This window comes from Triturus cristatus, chromosome 4_2, assembly GCF_964204655.1.
Source record: "Triturus cristatus chromosome 4_2, aTriCri1.1, whole genome shotgun sequence".
NCBI lineage: Eukaryota > Metazoa > Chordata > Amphibia > Caudata > Salamandridae > Triturus > Triturus cristatus.
Window position 1 is genome coordinate 433,758,099 of NC_140586.1, and position 17,090 is coordinate 433,775,188.

The 17,090-nt window shown below is 45.2% G+C and overlaps 1 protein-coding gene across 3 annotated transcripts in view; it reads right to left on the bottom strand.

The window, feature by feature from the left end:
- The window catches only part of LOC146834526 (ferric reductase 1-like), a 594,548-nt gene that overhangs the window by 50,441 nt on the left and 527,017 nt on the right, over positions 1–17,090 (bottom strand). For all 3 annotated transcript variants that reach the window (XM_085601924.1, XM_085601923.1, XM_085601922.1), the window contains 2 exons: positions 12,500–12,597; positions 7,245–7,303 (listed from right to left, as the gene is read on the bottom strand). In XM_085601924.1, the coding sequence (XP_085458050.1) occupies positions 7,245–7,303; positions 12,500–12,597 (157 nt within the window). The remainder of the gene's footprint in view (positions 1–7,244; positions 7,304–12,499; positions 12,598–17,090) is intronic.

The following is a 17,090-nucleotide window of genomic DNA, read 5'->3' on the forward strand; positions in this document are numbered from 1 at the left end:
AACATAGAAACCCTTTCTCTCCCTTTGTTTTTCTATGCATCCAATAATGTCAAGCATAAACGTATACATTTTAAATATATACATAGAACTTATATCACCCCCACGCTGCTTGCAAAGATAGATCACACTAAAGCGGACAATTTTCAGAGCTGAGCGATGGTGCAAGCTGATTTTATTCATTTAACATGGAATTGCCCTGCTGTCCTGGCATTTTGGAATGCAGTGTTTGGACATTTGGAACTAATGGTCGAGACCGAACTTACGCCCTTGCTGTTGCTGGCACTGCTGGAGTATGTTCTACCTTTGAGTGTTGGGATTAGACGCTTTACTGCAATTGCACTGTTGTTGGCCAAGAGACAGGTCTTCCTGCATTGGGGCGGAGTTACACCACCAAATGGTGAAAGCCTGGTTGAGAGACTTTATGTATTGCGATACCACCAGCGACATCTATGCGTCTCTGCTGCCTCCCGACCCAAAAATATTTGGCAGGCACTTCGCTCTTACTTGTTGCTACTTCCTGAACTTACTGACTGATGTGCCTCTCATTGCAAAAATAATTGCTGAAGCAGCTATCTGATTGTAACAAATTGATTCATCAAGATTCACTATTGTATGTACCTGCACTGTTGGTTTTAAAGAGAAAAAAAGTATTTGATGTCCTGTTAGCCACCGCCACTCTACATGCTATTTTGCATGTCAATATTTTGTCAATATACTCTGCATTGTGTGCATTATGGCTTTTGTTAAATTGTAATAAGTTTAAAGAAAGAATTTTTTTTAAAAAGACTGACAGCAGGGTCTCGGGAGCCCTAGGGCTCATCCACACCCTGCTAAAAATAAATATGCCTCAGCGTGCCCCAGGTGTCAGTAGCTCTTGAGATATGCAATTTTAAACTCTTAAACTTAAAGCAAAATAGCGCTCAGAAACAGACAGTACTGAAGCACTCTGAGTCAAGCCAGAGCTGAGAAGTTCAAGAAGGGCACACAGGAGTCGTGCCATCCTCGAGGACCAAGGAAGGCCCGATGAAAGAGTTATCTTCAGGCTAGGCACTGAAGATGGAAGAGTTCACAGAGTCAGGAGCACCACCATGCAATGGTTGCTCTCTGTCGGAGTTGCAGTGATGGAGGATCAGAGCCACAAGTCATTGCTGAAGCAGGTGTTGGAGTGGCTGTCGATGTCATCAATGTCACACAGGAGCCACTGGGCATCACTGCTGGGGCCATGGATCAGGGTCAGCTTTGGATCCAGAGTCAGGGAGCCATCGATAGCTGCTGCTGGAGTCAGACTTTGGAACCACTGGTAGCCTTCGATCGGAGTCAGGGCATCGAGAAATTCTGAAGTAGTCAATCGGAACCACTTTGGAGATCTTGGTGGCGCTTGTAGTCGATGAGCAGAACATAGGATGAATTGCAGGGAGCAGCACCCTCTGACACCATCCAAAAGTCCTGGATCTTTAGAATAGGCAAGGGGGGGGGTCAGGACTCCCTCCTTAAGAGGCTGAAAAGAAATAAGCAAGGATAAGGCTAGGTTCTGGTCAGGTAAAAGCAAGTGAGGCCTCCGGCACTTGTTGTAGTCCTGGAGATTCAAGCAGGGAACCAGCCACCAACAGGTTCTTGGAGTCACTCAGTAGTCTTGGAAGAGAGAGCAGGTCCAGTCGTTCAAGCAGTAAGTCAAAGAGCTGTGCAATATTTTCTTCTTGTTTCCAGTCCAAAGATGATCTGAGGCAGTCTCTCAGATGAGCCTTTTTATCCAGGTGCAAATCTTTGAAGTGTGGGGCTGAGTATTGACACCAAGCCCTGCCCTAAGCAGTTCCTCAGAGATGCCAAGATCCCTGGTCCTTGAAGTGAAGGCAAACCATTAAAATGTAAGTGGTGTAAGTGTCAGTGACACCCCCTCATCCTGCCTCAAGTGTTCACCACTCAGCAAACCCAGCCCCTATTGTCTAGTGTCTGGTTCAAATTCACAACAGGAGACAGTCATCAGCCTGACAGGCAGGGAGACTACACCCAGGAAAGGCCCCACAGACTCGAGACAGAAAAGTACCAACTTTCTAAAAGTTATATTTTTAGCATCAGGAGCTCAAATCCAACTTTATGAATAAAGAGGATTTTAAATTCTAATACAATTAGGTGTAAGAATAGTCTAGCCTTTAGTGGTTTGCCTAGGTGGCCACCGAGCCCCAGGCCAAAAAGTCATGGGACCCCCCTTGCAAAATCACGTCATTTTGTGATAGGCAATTTTGATGTTGCCTCAATAAGTTTTGGGCCCTTGCCTGTCGCGGGTCTTTGGGCCTCCCACACGAGTGAGGCACCATTTTAATTGGGAGACCTGGGGGAACGCTGGGTGGTATGAAATTTGTGTCAGCCCGTTGATGCCACAACTTTCCCACACAAAAATGTGTGAAAAAAGTGATTTTTTCAGCAAAACTTCAGGTTTGCTGGGGATTCTGGGTTAGAAAATATTGGAGGATCCACGCAAGCCATACCTCCCTGGAATCCCCGGGATGTCTAGTTTTCAGAAATGTGTGGGTTTGGTAGGTTTCCCTAGGTGGCCGCCGAGCCCTGGGCCAAAAAGTCATGGTACCCCCTTGCCAAACCAGGTCGTTTTGTGATAGTCAATTTTGATGTCGCCTTAATACGTTTTGGGCCCTTGCCTGTCGCGGGTAATTGTGCCTCACACACGAGTGAGGCACTTTTTTTTATCGGGACACCTGGGGGAATGCTGGATGGGAGGAAATTTGTGTCAGCCCGGTGATGCCAAAACTTTTCCACACAAAAATCTGTGGGAAAAGGGATTTTTTGCAGCTACATTTCAGGTTTGCAGGGGATTCTGGGTAAAAAAATGTTGGGGGATCCATGAAAGCCATACCTCCCTGGAATCAACCGGGTGTCTAGTTATCAGAAATGTGTGGATTTGGTAGGTTTCCCTACCTGGCCGCCGAGCACGGGGCCAAAAAGTCAAAGGACCCTCCTTGCAAAACCAGGTTGTTTTGTGATAGGCAATTTTGATGTCTTCTCAATACGTTTTGGGCCCTTGCCTGTAGCGGGTACTTGACACACCCATTCAAGTAAGGTATAATTTTTCTTGAAAGACTTTGGGGTAGTGGGTGGAAACTCGTGGATCCACACAGATTCCAGAACTTTCCACCACAGAAATGTGAGGAAAATGTGGTTTTTTTTACAATGTTTTAGGTTTGCAAGGGATTCGAGGTAACAGAACCTGGTGAGAGCCAGTCAAGTCACCCCATCCTGGATTCCCCTGGGTGTCTAATTTTCAAAAATGTATAGGTTTGCTAGGTTTCCCTAGGTGCTGGAAGAGCTAGGGTTCAAAAACTACAGCTAGGCACTTTGCCAAAAAAGGGTCAATATTCACTGTGAAATTGTGGTGTGTCCACGTTGCATTTTGCGCTGTTTCCTGTCGCGGGCACTAGGCCTACCCACACAAGTGAGGTACCATTTTTCGCTGAAGACTTTGGGGAATGCGGGGTGAGTGGAATTTTTGGGTTCCACACAGATTCCAGAACGTTCCACCACAGAAATGTGAGGAAAATGGTTTTTTATACACATTTTCTAGGTTTGCAAGGGATTCTGGGTAACAGAACCTGGTGAGAGCCAGAGAAGTCACCCCATCCTGGATACCCCTGGGTGTCTAGTTTTAAAAAATGTATAGGTTTGCTGGGTTTCCCTAGGTGCCGGCAGAGCTAGAGTTCAAAATCTACAGCTAGGCACTCTGCAAAAAAGGGTCCGTTTTCACTGAGAAAATGTGGTGTGTCCACGTTGCGTTTTGGCCCACTAGTCGCCAGGGATTGTTTTGGAGCAAATTTGAATTAGTGTGGGGCTGCCCAAAATGGCCATGCCCATGCCACCACCCCCTTCCCCACAAAAATTACAGCCTTCCTGCCCCTCCGGGGGTGCAGATTGGGGGATAATGCCCCCATCTTCCCCCCAGGGGGGGCAGAAAGCCTACTAGATGCCAGGGATTATTTGGGGCAAAATTTAATTAGGGTGGGGACTGCCCAAAATGGGCATGCCAATGCCCCCACCCTAATTAAAATTTGCCCCAAAAAGTCCCTGGCGTCTAGTGGGCTTTTTGCCCCCCGGGGGCAGATTGGGGGCTACTGCCCCATCTGTCCCCTGGGGGGCAGGAAGGCTGTAATTTTTGTGGGCGAGGGGGTGGGGGCATGGGCATGGCCAATTTGGGCAGCCCAACACTAATTCAAATTTGCTCCAAAAAAATCCCTGGCGACTAGTGGGCTTTTTGCCCCCCGGGGGTCAGGGGTGGGGGCATCGGCATACCCGTTTTGGGCAGCCCCCACCCTAATTCAATTTAGCAATAAAAAAATCCCTGGCGTATAGTTGGCTTTATGCCCCTCCGGGGTGGCACATTGGGGGCTACTTCAAATATTGCGGGGTGAGGGCATGGACATGCCCTTTATGGGCAGCCCCCACCCTAATAATTTAGGCGCCCCCAAAAAAAGTCCCTGGCGTCTAGTGGGCTTTTTGAACCCCCCCCCCCCGGGGGGGCAAAAAGACTAAGTCACACCAAATTTATTTGGGTGGAGCAAAAGCCCTTGCCCAAGGGGCCGCTTTCCCCTCCCTGGTGTCTAGTGAGTGGATCCCTGCTTGGGGATCTCCCCTTTCCAATGATACCTCTCCCGTCTTTCTACATGCCCGGGGGGCTGAGATAGCCCCCTGAGCACATAGAAAGAGAGGCTCATTTCAGTTTTGGTTCCTGTGCAATGATGACAGTGCGACGTGCGTGCTGATCGTCATTGCACATAAACCAGGGAGGGGGCCTAGGGAGCTGGGGCAGCTCTTCACCAGCTCCCGAGGCTTTTGGGGAGAGAAGGAAATCCCTCTGCTGTCTGCAGCAGAGGGATTTCGTGCCCCTGGCCTCATGACGGAATGGTTCCGTCATGAGCACAGGGGCACAGATGCTCATGACGTAACAATTCCGTCATCAGCATTGAAGGGGTTAAAACTACTCTGCAGACTGCAGGAGTGCAGGACTGAGACATAGGTTTAGAGCTACAGTAGTGGGTGGCACAATCAGTGGTGCAGCCCACTAGTAGCATCTAATTTACAGGCCCTGGGTACCACATACCACCTACTAGAGACCTAACAGTTTATTAAATGTGCCAAACAGGTACATATCAATTTGTTTAAGGTAGAGAGCACACACACTTTAGCAGTAGAATTGTGTGCGGAGTTCTAAAGCCAACAAAAACTAATTCAGCAAACAAAAGGCAAAACGTTGTAGTGTGACCGCTCAAATAATTTTCAGTCCGCAAAAAAAGAAAATTAAAGATCTATTGGTAGATAGATAGATAGATAGATAGATAGATAGATAGATAGCAATGGATGGCAGGATAAGCCAGATAGTACGATTGCAGTATCTAACTACATACAGGATGAATCTGAAATTATTTTATTTTATTTAACTTGTAGAGCGCAACATTCATCCCAGGGGATATCACGGCACTAAAGCTATGCTAAAGCTTGCATCTAATCCTTGCCTACACCCATGGTTTATCTGAGGCATGTGGAATAGTAGACTGAGGAGCCATGCCCAGCTTCAACTTTGTGTACTGATGCGTTCCTATCCATGGATATCCCCAGTGGCACTTTGTGTCATGTCACCAGTGAAGCCCTCTTCGTCTGCACACTGGTAAACTTGTAACAGTAAAACTTCAAACATATTCAGGATGCCAGGTCTGTGACAGAGCCATTAGACATAATTCACTGGTTATAACTCCAAATTTTCATCAATGTCAAATGATCCAACACTGGGGCTACTATTGATGTAATGAATTGGTTACTAAATTTTAGAGGCCCATAGTCATCAATGACTGGTCAAAGTCAAATATTATTCGATGGTTTGTCTATCGACAGAACCTAAAACATCCACACCGAACACCACTTCCCAATAGTACAACTGAGAAATTGGGATTTAAGGGTAGGGAACTTTAGTAAATTTAAACTGAAATATCACTCATACATTAAGGGTTACAGAGTTGCTTTAAACAGTTCCAGAATTAGGGTGTCCAACCACAGCCAACAGAACACTATTCAAAAGCCTTGGTTAAAAACAAAAAAACAAAATATCACCTTTGTCTCCACTTTGCTTGAAAAGGTGTATTACAACCTCCACCACACAGCAGTTATGGGTATGGGTTGGGTCAGGGCAATGCTGACTCACTACACATGCATTCATGGAATGTTTCCTAAAGGACTTAAGTTTGCTAGCATTTGGTTCTGGCTAGCTATGCGCCATGGTGCTAAAGATTCAAGGGCAGCTGTACTCAAGCTTCAGTTCGCATAACCTTTCTCTTGTCCTTCAGGTCAGGGTAAACCCATTTTTATGCACTAAGCAGGACTCTTCACTCTTCTTCCATGGAACATAACATTATCAGGATTTCTCAGGGAGTCCTACTTTTAACCCCTGGTTCTTAGAAAGGTAGGGTAAGCAATTTTTCAGGGCTCTGTCCTAGATTAGATTCCTTCCTGATCTAGCTCAGCTAAGGCTCTCCAGAGATCCATTTGAAACAATACGGCTGATTCAGTGAGTTTGTATTCATCTTATTCTGGAATCACTGCAGGTGAGGTTAAACCACCCAAAGATGTGTTATGTTCAAAATTCATAACGCTGACCAACCAGGAAAGAGCACATTCTTTTGGGCTCCTTACGAAAATGAGGCGTGGGAGCAGTGACCAACTCATGGTAATGCGTGTTCCAAAGGGGATAGCGTAGTATGAATGAAAGGTCTCTGCGATTGTAATACAGTTCCCAGTGAAGGACCAAGAGGGTAGTTCATAGGCGGCCATAGCACTCAGATTCGAGGGCGGATGGACCAGATACACCAAACAGAGAAGCTTATTCCTTCAGTGCTTCCTCCCATGCTCTTTAGCCAGGCCCAGCACTGGCCCGGCCAACGGAGTACTGTACTCTGCTAGGATTGTTGAAAACCACTCTGCTTGAATTAATATTTGTTGAGTTAAAAGAAGGAATAACAGTAGTGAGAATCTCAAAAGTAACAAATGTCAGGATGGCATAGCTGTCCACAGAGTCAGGGAGAATCCATCACTGAACCCTTCAGAATCATAGCAAGGGTTCATGTGGTTTGAAAAGTTTGGCATAGATCAAAAATGAATCAGCAACAACATCAAGTGGGACTTCATTTAACACTGCTTCAAAACAGGTCTTTAAAAAGTTATATTTTTATATCAACAAATAAACACCTTACCTGCCAGGACCTTTATTGTAAGTGCATTTGCAGCATGAAAATAGTTAAATATTATTCGTCTGTGGAAAAGAAATTAAAGAAAGAAAAGTGAGCATAATTTTGCATATCCTTTGGGTAACTTGCAAAACAGAGGGAACTCATGAAGCACTGAACACATCTTTAGGTAAAGGACATTTTTCAATTTCTTCTAATTTAAAAATGAATATTGATCAAGTTAGACAGACGTTTTGTCCACTTACAGTCCCGTCACCATCATATGTTTCCAACAATACACATCGGACAAGGTTGGAAAGCTTACTAAAATATTTAACTTTTGCAGTGTCCACTGAACTTACTGAGGGGGCTCTGCGCCACCTCGCAGTAATCCTGTCTACAAGCAAAGGCCCCAGACCAACCACTGTCTGAACCCTGCTGGCAATGGATGGGAGTATGGCCTAAGGGAGGGATTCCTGCCAGTGACATTCTCTGCTGGTGATAATACGCTGGTAAGTTAGACATGACCAGCTAATATTTCCCCGGCAGACATAGGACAAACAATGAAGAAAAGTAAACAGTCTATGTCTGGGTAGTGTGCTCATCTAAAAATTGTGGGACGGCCAGGTGGATGGTATTTTTTTGCATAAAATATAGTTATATTTATATTTATATTTATGTGATGATTTCTCATAGATACTAAGAAGATGAAGCTTTGTAATTTTTCAGCCTTGAGGATCTGGGTCCTGATAATGTACAATTTAAATCAAAGTGTCTACACTAGGGGTTCTTTCATTAGTGTAGGGCGCTATTGCTCTTATATTTAGACTTTAAAGTCTTTTGCTCGGTTACCCTCTACCCAAACAGCTGTGATTTGTTCCTGCCAGACTTTAAGAGGGGAACCAGTAAAAAATACACTCTGTGCTTGCTTGGTACCAGCAGCATCAGGGCTGGCTTAAGGGCAGTGCGACTGGTGCAGTCGCACTGGGCGCTGACTTGGGGAGGGGCCGCTGACCTGGAGGAGCGGGGGGGCGCTGTGTTTAGCAATAACTTACGATTTAAAAACACCTGCGGCAGAGTTCCTTGTGCATGAAGGGGCAGATTTACAAGCCTCTTGCACCACTTTTGCACTGTTGTTGCGTCACTTTTGTGACGCAGCAGCAGCGTAAAAGTTGTGGCCCATTTACAACGTGACGCATCTAGGGAGATGCGTCACGTTGTGAAGCCCTGCGCCACATTAAACCTGCGTCAGGTTTAATGTATGCAGGGTGGGCGTTCCGTCGCAGGAAGCCCCGTAAAAGTGACGCAGTGAAATCTACAAGATTTCACTGAGTCACTTTTACGTCCATGCTGCGTCAAAACCCTGCGCCTGCTTGAAGCAGGCGTAAGGAGTGACGCTGCATGTTAGGCATAGGGCACCCCTGAGCATTGCTGGAGTTGCGTTGTGCTTGCGACACAACTCCAGCAATGCATGACTTTTCCGTCAACAGATGCGTCACAATTTCTGATGCATCTGTCAATCCTTGCGCCATGGTGCGTCGTATTCTAAATACGGCGCATCCATGGTGACGCAAGGGATTTGCATGTTGGCGCAGGGAAAGTGACGCATCTCTACAGTCACTTTCTTTACAAGCCTTTTGCTTGTACAAGCCCCTTGCGCCACTTTTACGTCATTTTTAACATGGGAAAAATTACGCAAAAGTGGCGCAAGAGGCTTGTAAATAAGCCCCGAAGTAAATAGTCCAAATGAAGAGGGGAACCCCCTAATCCCCCTTTTCCGCTCCCATCAGAGCAGGGCACACGGCTCCCATGCAGAGGCAAGCTTCATAACCCCAGGAAACCTAGGGGCTCACTTTTGCGCTACCGGTGCGTCACTTTTCAGTGGTGTAAACCATGTGCCATGTCGCGCCATATTTACGAAGTGACACATCTAGGTAGATGCGACACTTCGTAAACCCCTGCGCTACATTATACCTGCGCCAGGTATAATGTATGCAGGGTGGGCGTACCCCCGCAAGAAATCTATGAGATTTCGCTGCGCCACTACTAGGACGCCAATGCGTCAAAACCTTACGCCTGCATCATGGCAGGTATAAGGGTGACGCAGGCCCTTTCACATGGAGCTTGCCCCATGTGAAAGGAACATTGCTGGAGTTGCGTCAGGCTTCCGACACAACTCCCGCAATGCGCCACTTTTTGCGCCGACAGATACGTCAGTTATACTGATGTATCTGTCCTTCCTTGCGACATGATGCATCATATTATAAATATGACGCATCATTGGTGTCGCAAGGAGGGCGCACTGAGAAGTGACGCATCGCTTCTTTCACACAGCGAAGAGTTACTTCTCATAAATGAGGCTCCTAGTTTTCAGGCAGCATTATAAATGTCAAGATAACTTGTGTGATTAATGTTCCCGCTAGAAAGAGGAATCAGAGATTTGTCTAGGGGCACTTCTGACCCCCCATAAAGTAGAAGGGTTAATATGCCTGCTGCAAAGAATGCGTAACGTGTAGATCACAGATCTGTATTTTATGGGGATAGCGGAGTGGATTACTGCTTTTGATACACAGATTGTTTTGTCACCGCAGTTCGTAAGATATAACCGTAATATAGAGCAGTGACTGTTACAAAGTGTCATCAAAGATAGGACATTCTGTGATTTTCTCCCACCAGTCTTTCATTATCTATTCCCAAAGTTGCTGAAAAGTGTTTGTTTGGCTAGATATACATTCTTATGAGTAAAGTCAGACTTTACTAGTGATTTAAAATAAATTAAATGCATGTGAGAGATGGGCTATGGAGAGATGAGGGGCACTTTTGCCCGGTGGCAGTGAGGGAATCCAAGGAAGTGGTCATGGGAGGGAGCCAAAAATGATTGTCGCACCGGGAGACACCAGTTCTAAAGCCGGCCCTGACATGAGGGGGGCCACCCTGCAAGATATGCTGAAGGGGCGTCTCACACTCACATGAGTAGGGGCGGAGGGGCCCCCCTCCAGTATGGGCGAGCCTGTAGGGCCCCCATACCGCGGGGGCGGTGGGGGCCTTCGTTACGCCCCTGCCCTGAGAAGTACCACTAGTAAAGCGGGATGGCTGCTTACAGCAATGGATGGCAAGACAGGCCAGATAGCACGATTGCAGTATCCCTCCACAGACAGGGTGAATCTGAATTTACAACAAAGCTAGAGTCTAATCCTTGCCTTTGCACATGGTTCACCTGAGGCTCGTGGGGTGGTAGACTAAGTAGCCTCACCCACATTCATCAGTGTCTACTGATGCAATCCTATTTATGGACACTCCCCTGTGTCACTTTGAGGCCACACCACCGGTGGAGCCTTCTCCGTCTTCACACTGTGAAACTTGCAACAGTAAAACTACAAACAAAGTATTTATGTATCTGCCTTCTTAAGTAAATAAAAAAAATGATGGGATGGAGTCCACTGATTTTACTTTTTCACAAACTTTGTGATGTTAAATGTGCATGTTCTCGTTTATAGAAAGTCTGATACAGAGCACAAATTCGAAGCAGTCTAAGACAGTTCCTCATACTTCAAGTACCAAATGTGCTATTTTCCTTCTAAGCAGGTTACATTTCTGTCTTTCCTTAATTCAATCAATTAAAAAATCCCTCGGTTTCTTACCTGCTATTTAGCACGAGGTGTCTCAATAACCACAAATGCACTTCTAAGGACCCTGGCAAAGGCAAAGCTTCCAGTTCCCCAGATCTAGGTCTGGAAACTGTTCACGTGCTTGCTGCAGTATCTCTTTGAGTTAGGTAAATGCTGTACTCTTAGATGCAGCTTGCCTTCTCTGACTTTTATGGCGACTCCTACAGACTGGCTTCATAAGTAAGATCATCCAAGGGCATTACTTTGTGACCTCTGATCGGATTTTGATTGCACTAATGGGGATGCATTACCCTGTTTTACTAGAGTAAAGGATTTGATCCACCTGATATCATTTCCTGCAGCTCAGTTCTAATGCAAGAGTTCTTGTGATGTTCTACCCCAAGAGCTTTTCAGATGTTTACCTCATGTATCCTCACTGCTTGACCTTGGGTATTCCTCTTATCTGAGGGATGTCATCATACAACAACTCAGACTTTGATGGATGTGCTTGCTTTGGTATGAATACAGGGGCCGTATTATGCATTTTGATTGTTTGCGCCCGGCGCAGCTTTCAAAAGGAGTGCCGGGCGCAAACAATCACAATGCGCCCTATTATGATGAATGTGCTGCCCCCAGGGAAGCGCATTCATGTGAAAACACGGAGAAGCTGCTCCGTGATTTCACAGGGCAGGCGGCACCCGCCGGCACTTTCAAAGGGGATTAGAGATCCCCTTGAAGGCGGGTACAGTCAGTGACTGCACCCGCCTGCAAGGGTATATCTGGGGGTCCATGGGATCCCTTTTACCCCCTGCAGTGGGCTGCTGTCGGGAGGCGCACCGACCTTGTAAATGGTGCACTCCTGAGGGCTCCTTTGACTCCCGCTTCTGTAATATGGCGCTGGCGCAGAGTCAAAGGAATTCCCTCATTTGCATAGGACACGCCCCTATGCAAATGAAGGGACACCCTCTGAAGGTAGCGCTGGTGCTTTATGTGCACCAGCGCAATCGGTATTATGGAAGGGGACGTACAAGCATCTGCGCCCCCTTATATAATACCAAAGTACCCCGGGGGTGTGTAAAGCGGCGCAAACGCCTATTGTGCACTTATTGTGATACGGCTCCTGATGTCCCAATAAAATTCCATACTCGTGCTTTATTCTGTCCACCAAGTGTATAGAAGGCGGCGTGGTTCCAGACAGTACGACACACAGTGGTACCCCGGCACCCTCTCGTAGGATTATTACAGTGGTACGCCACCTTCCACAAGACGCGGACAGATGCCTCAAAAATGCATCCACGTATTTGAAATTAATACCATATTAATTAAAAAGAAGGTTTGTCTAAAGTTTATAAAAAAATATAAACAGTTACATAATAAAACATTTACAACTGATATTTTAAATAGAAGAGTAAGAACATGGATTCATTTGGGAGGGGGCAGTCAACCATGATTTTGTGCAGTGAGTCCACCTTTCCTGACATTACTGTCTCTATCGAAGCCCAACCAAGCTTCAGTGATAACCAGGAAACACAGAATACCCCACCGAAACATACTGGTGTTATATTTGATAGTTGACTTTCACTGGCTTACTTGGATGGTACTAAAGTGCCAAACATATTGTAACATTTGTTAGGTTCAATAAATCAGGTAAAATATTGATATTAAAATGCATACCTTTTGTCATTGATATCAGGACGAAAGAAAGCAATGATCGGTTGAAAAAAGGAGAGAATCATGATAATACATCCCAGAACAGGATGGGCTCCAGAGTCCTAGGGAAGACAGAAAGACAGATGTTTGAAGTTCACATTTCACACGTGCAGGCTAATCCAATTTTAATATTTGTCGAATAAAATACCTCATAATGTGCACCGTGGTGAACACATTATTCTGAATGGTTTAAAAGTAAAAGAAAATACAAAATGTGTTTGTGGGAGAATTTATGTGCATTGGGCTGCATTACCCCTTTGCTTGATAATCTGTGAATTAGAATATGAATGGAGGTCAAGCAATTTTTATGACCCAAAGATAGGCAGTCATCTATGTGTTGACACATTGGACCATTCAAACCTACATTACTTAGAAGAAATTTTTTTTGTCCATTATAAAGGAGGGCATTCCACCAAATAATCCAGTAACATAAAAGAGTCAGCCCCCCCCCCCCCCATGAACCCACTTCCTCAGCTGCCAATGGGATGCTATGAACCACCTCCCAATCCTTGTCCAAGAATCTGAGTGATCAAAATATTCTGTATGTTTTGATTCTCTTCTTCAAGCACAACAGCCCTCCTTAAAGAACAAACTTATAGATCACAGTGAGAGTACAGGACATTACTCACTTGATAACCATAATCTAGAGAAATTTACATGTAATGGGTAAGACATACACTTGTCTATTTAAGTCTATGACCACTCACTGCAATAGATTTTGAATTCACTGTAGTCAATTGAGAATGCACCTGTGAAACACCTCCCAATGATCCATTACATTGATGAAGCCTATTTATTTATTTGACGAATTTTATATAGCACTGGCTAGACCCGGAGTTATCAGAGCGCTTTACATGGAAGTCCAGGAATAAAACAGTTGAACTTATTACATCAGTTACAGTAAAACGAAATTACATCGGTTACACAGGGAAACAAATACAAATAAATATAGGTCCCATGGAGCAAGGAGAGGCGTAGGGGAGGGGAGATGAGCTAGGAGCTGGAAAAAGGGTCAGAGTCAGGCCTACTGGCAAAGGAGAAGGTAATATGTCCGCGGACCCATCAAAAGTCCAAAGTCAGAGAGCCCGGAGGCCTTTTGGGGTAACGGATTCCAATGCAAACCGGTGCCGGACTCCCAGCGCCGGAGCACCTTGACTGTAGATAGGGCTAAAAGGAAGGGAAGAAAGGATGTCTCACAGTCACCCACCCCGCCGAAAGGGTGTAGGCATCCTGGAGGGGTCAAAGAAGATGCGGAAGTCAGGCATGCAACAAAGACGCAGATTGGGAGCATGCGGAGAAACCATTCGGTGCCATCAAGATGGCGGTTCCACAATACCTCCAGCACAAAATGGAGGAAACACCGATCCAACAAGAAATCCCAAGCAAGAAATCGGAGCAACCCCTAGGAGTTGGACTGTAAGGGGGAGGCAGCCACTGGGCAGTGAGGGGGCAGGACAGGAAAATCGCCGGCCTCAATCGGCTCTTCAGGGCAACAGGGGCCGCAGCGTCATGGACTTCACCCGCTGCTTAGTCAGGGGAAAGCGACTCGGGCGCCAAGCAGCAGCCCCGGAAGGGGGAGGCAGTCACGGGTTCCGGAGAGCAGACAAACAGGATACCGCCGTACCCACTCAGAAGCCTAGATCGGAGTATGGCCTTACCTATAGTTGCAAAACCTTCTTTCGATAAATGTGGGTGGATCTTTAAAGTATGGGTAAATGATGGGAACCTGTCTTCATCATCTAGTTTGCCGGGTCATCCAGAATAAGCTGATTATCACTCAAAATATCTTCATCTCCAAAGGCTGACTATTTCTATGAATGACTAGCTTGCGTACAATTCAATGGTAGCTAATAATCCACCATCAAATTTGTGCCATTGAGGGCAAGCCACCTGTGATGTTCTATAAGAAATGAATAACCTGGTACATACAAGTGATGCTGGGGATAGACCAGATATTTGTGGCAGACCGCCAATTAGTACGCCAAGATCTAGGGTAGTATCCAACGGGTCAGATCTCAAACAGCAATTATCCCCAGTGGCCCTCCGTCTGCAAGTCCTAACACCATCTCCTTTATACTCATAAAGGCTGTTCTAGTCACATGGCTTGATCACTCCCTCTATCAAAGCATAGAGCAATATAAAACAAAGCACACACCCACACATCTGTGTCACCCTCTAGCAAAATTAAGTGAGCTTATACTTTCAATTAATTTCAGTTTTATTATTCAAATAGGTTTACACTTGGCATGCAAGAAATACAGTTAAACCTACTGCAGATTTAATTAAAGAATGGCATTTGAGATCAAAATCAACGATCAAGCCTATTGACATGCACGAAAAAAAGAGACGAAGATCAATTCGCACAATTTGTGACTCACAGGATTCAAAAGAAGAGTGTGAAATTGATTAACTAGAACCTGCTTAAAAGCAACAGGGTATCAGAAGGTTTTGTTCAGAGGGGATGGACGCAATTCTCATAAAATACTTAGGAAAGTACACTTTTTAATGTACCCACATACTCTTGTTCATCTAACTGTTATTATGCTGGCTTGTCTGATTAAATCTGACTTGTAATGTGTTTTTTCATTCAAAGGACGCAGCATACATAATGCATAACTATATAATGCAAGAGCAATTAAATTCGTAAAGCTTCTTAAAGCATCCTGCACAATAGTTGTCATACTTTATGCCATACACATCACACATTACCATTATCTAGGTCCACGTACCATTCTTATATTTACGTCATGAAACATTTTTGCATAAACATATGTTTTAAAGGTAACAGAGGATAAAACTACAAGTTAAGCATTGGAACTTTTTGATTAATTGAAACCAAAAATCAGATTTCTGTCAAAATTATTGTTTCATTTATTTCTATTTTACACATTATAACAGAAGGTATGAATGCTGCTATCAATATAAAATTGTCACTCATTTCTCAAGTAACCAGTTTATTCTGCTCTAATTTAGCCCCCTCACTCTTATTATGACAAGTGCTGTAATGACCATCCCTGACTTGACATGGTCTAGCAAAGTCGTCTTCTTTTTCATCAAGGATGTCAAACAAACCATGGTAAAGCCAATAGTTTTCACCTTTGAGACGTACTGGCTGTGTCACATAACTTTGACAATGCTGTACATCATTGGGATTCTACAAATCTTCGTCAAAATAAAAAATAAAAGAACATGAAGGCGGTTGCATCATTCCACTTTTTTATTTATCAATCCAAGATGTAGGATGACACTTGGATCGGTAAATAAAGAACAAATACTTTTTTAAATTGTGAAAGCATCAATTTATAAAAGCATTGGCATAGCAAATGGGTCTCGCCTTTGGGACCTTATAAGTGTTAAGCCATGCAACACTTGATGTTGTTGCACCAAGGATATTGTACTGGATAACTAAACACTTATAAGGTCCCAAAGGGGAGACCTACTGGCTATGCCAATGCTTTTTTTTTTTTAAGGACAAGCAGTGCTATCAGGCTCCTGATGCCACTTAGTCCACCGCATCCCACGTAGACGCTGCAGCCATCTTTGAGAGAGGTAGAGAGAGAGAGGTAGAGAGAGAGGTGTAGAGAGAGGTAGAGAAAGGTAGGAGGTAGAGAAAGGTAGAGAGGTAGAGAGAGGTAAAGAGAGGTACAGAGCTACAGAGAGGTGAAGAGAGGTAGAGAGAGGTGAAGAGAGGTAGAGAGGTAGAGAGAGAGAGGTAGAGAGGTAGAGAGAAAGAGGTAGAGAGAGAGAGAGGTAAAGAGAGGTAGCGAGAGAGGCAGAGAGGTGGAGAGATGTAGAGGTAGAGAGGTAGAGGGAGAGAGGGAGAGGTAGAGAGAGAGGTAGAGAGAGAGGTAGAGAGGTAGAGAGAGAGGCAGAGAGGTAGAGAGGTAGAGAGAGGTAGAGAGGTAAAGGTAGAGAGGTAGAGAGAGGTAGAGAGGTGTAGAGAGGTAGAGGTAGAGAGAGGTATAGAGGTAGAGGTAGAGAGAGGGAGAGAGGTAGAGGTAGAGAGGTAGAGCAGTTCATCAAAATGCTCAAGTGCCAGGATCAGTTTTTAGGGCACAAAGCTGCGGGTTCATGTTTAATACTTTATTGGGCGATTAATTAAAACACATACGATATACTCAGTAATGCAGGCAAGCTGACCCTTTCTATGTAAACAAGGAGGCACTGCTCGCTCCTGCAGACAAAATGCCGTGGGATGCGAGGAATGCAGCTGCGGGGGGAGGGGTGGGGGAATGCGGCCAAGAGCACACAAAGCGTTACCCTTGCAGGAGCGAGCAGGGGCACCATCTGGTTGCAAGTTAATTACAAACAGATGGTTTCAAAGCTCGCTCCCGCAAGGGGATCGCCAAACGTGTACGAGTTGCCATTGAAAGCAATGCAAAGCGTGCACGTTTTTTGCCCAAAAAGTGAATCGATTCCTAAAGGTCTCCTCCTATGCAGCACATGCGCGCTGCGTAGGCAACACCTAAAAAAATAAAAAGGACCATGGGTGTTGGAGTGGGGGTAATGGAGGAGGGAGTGGGGGAAGGAAGGGAAAAGAGCTATAAGCAGTGCA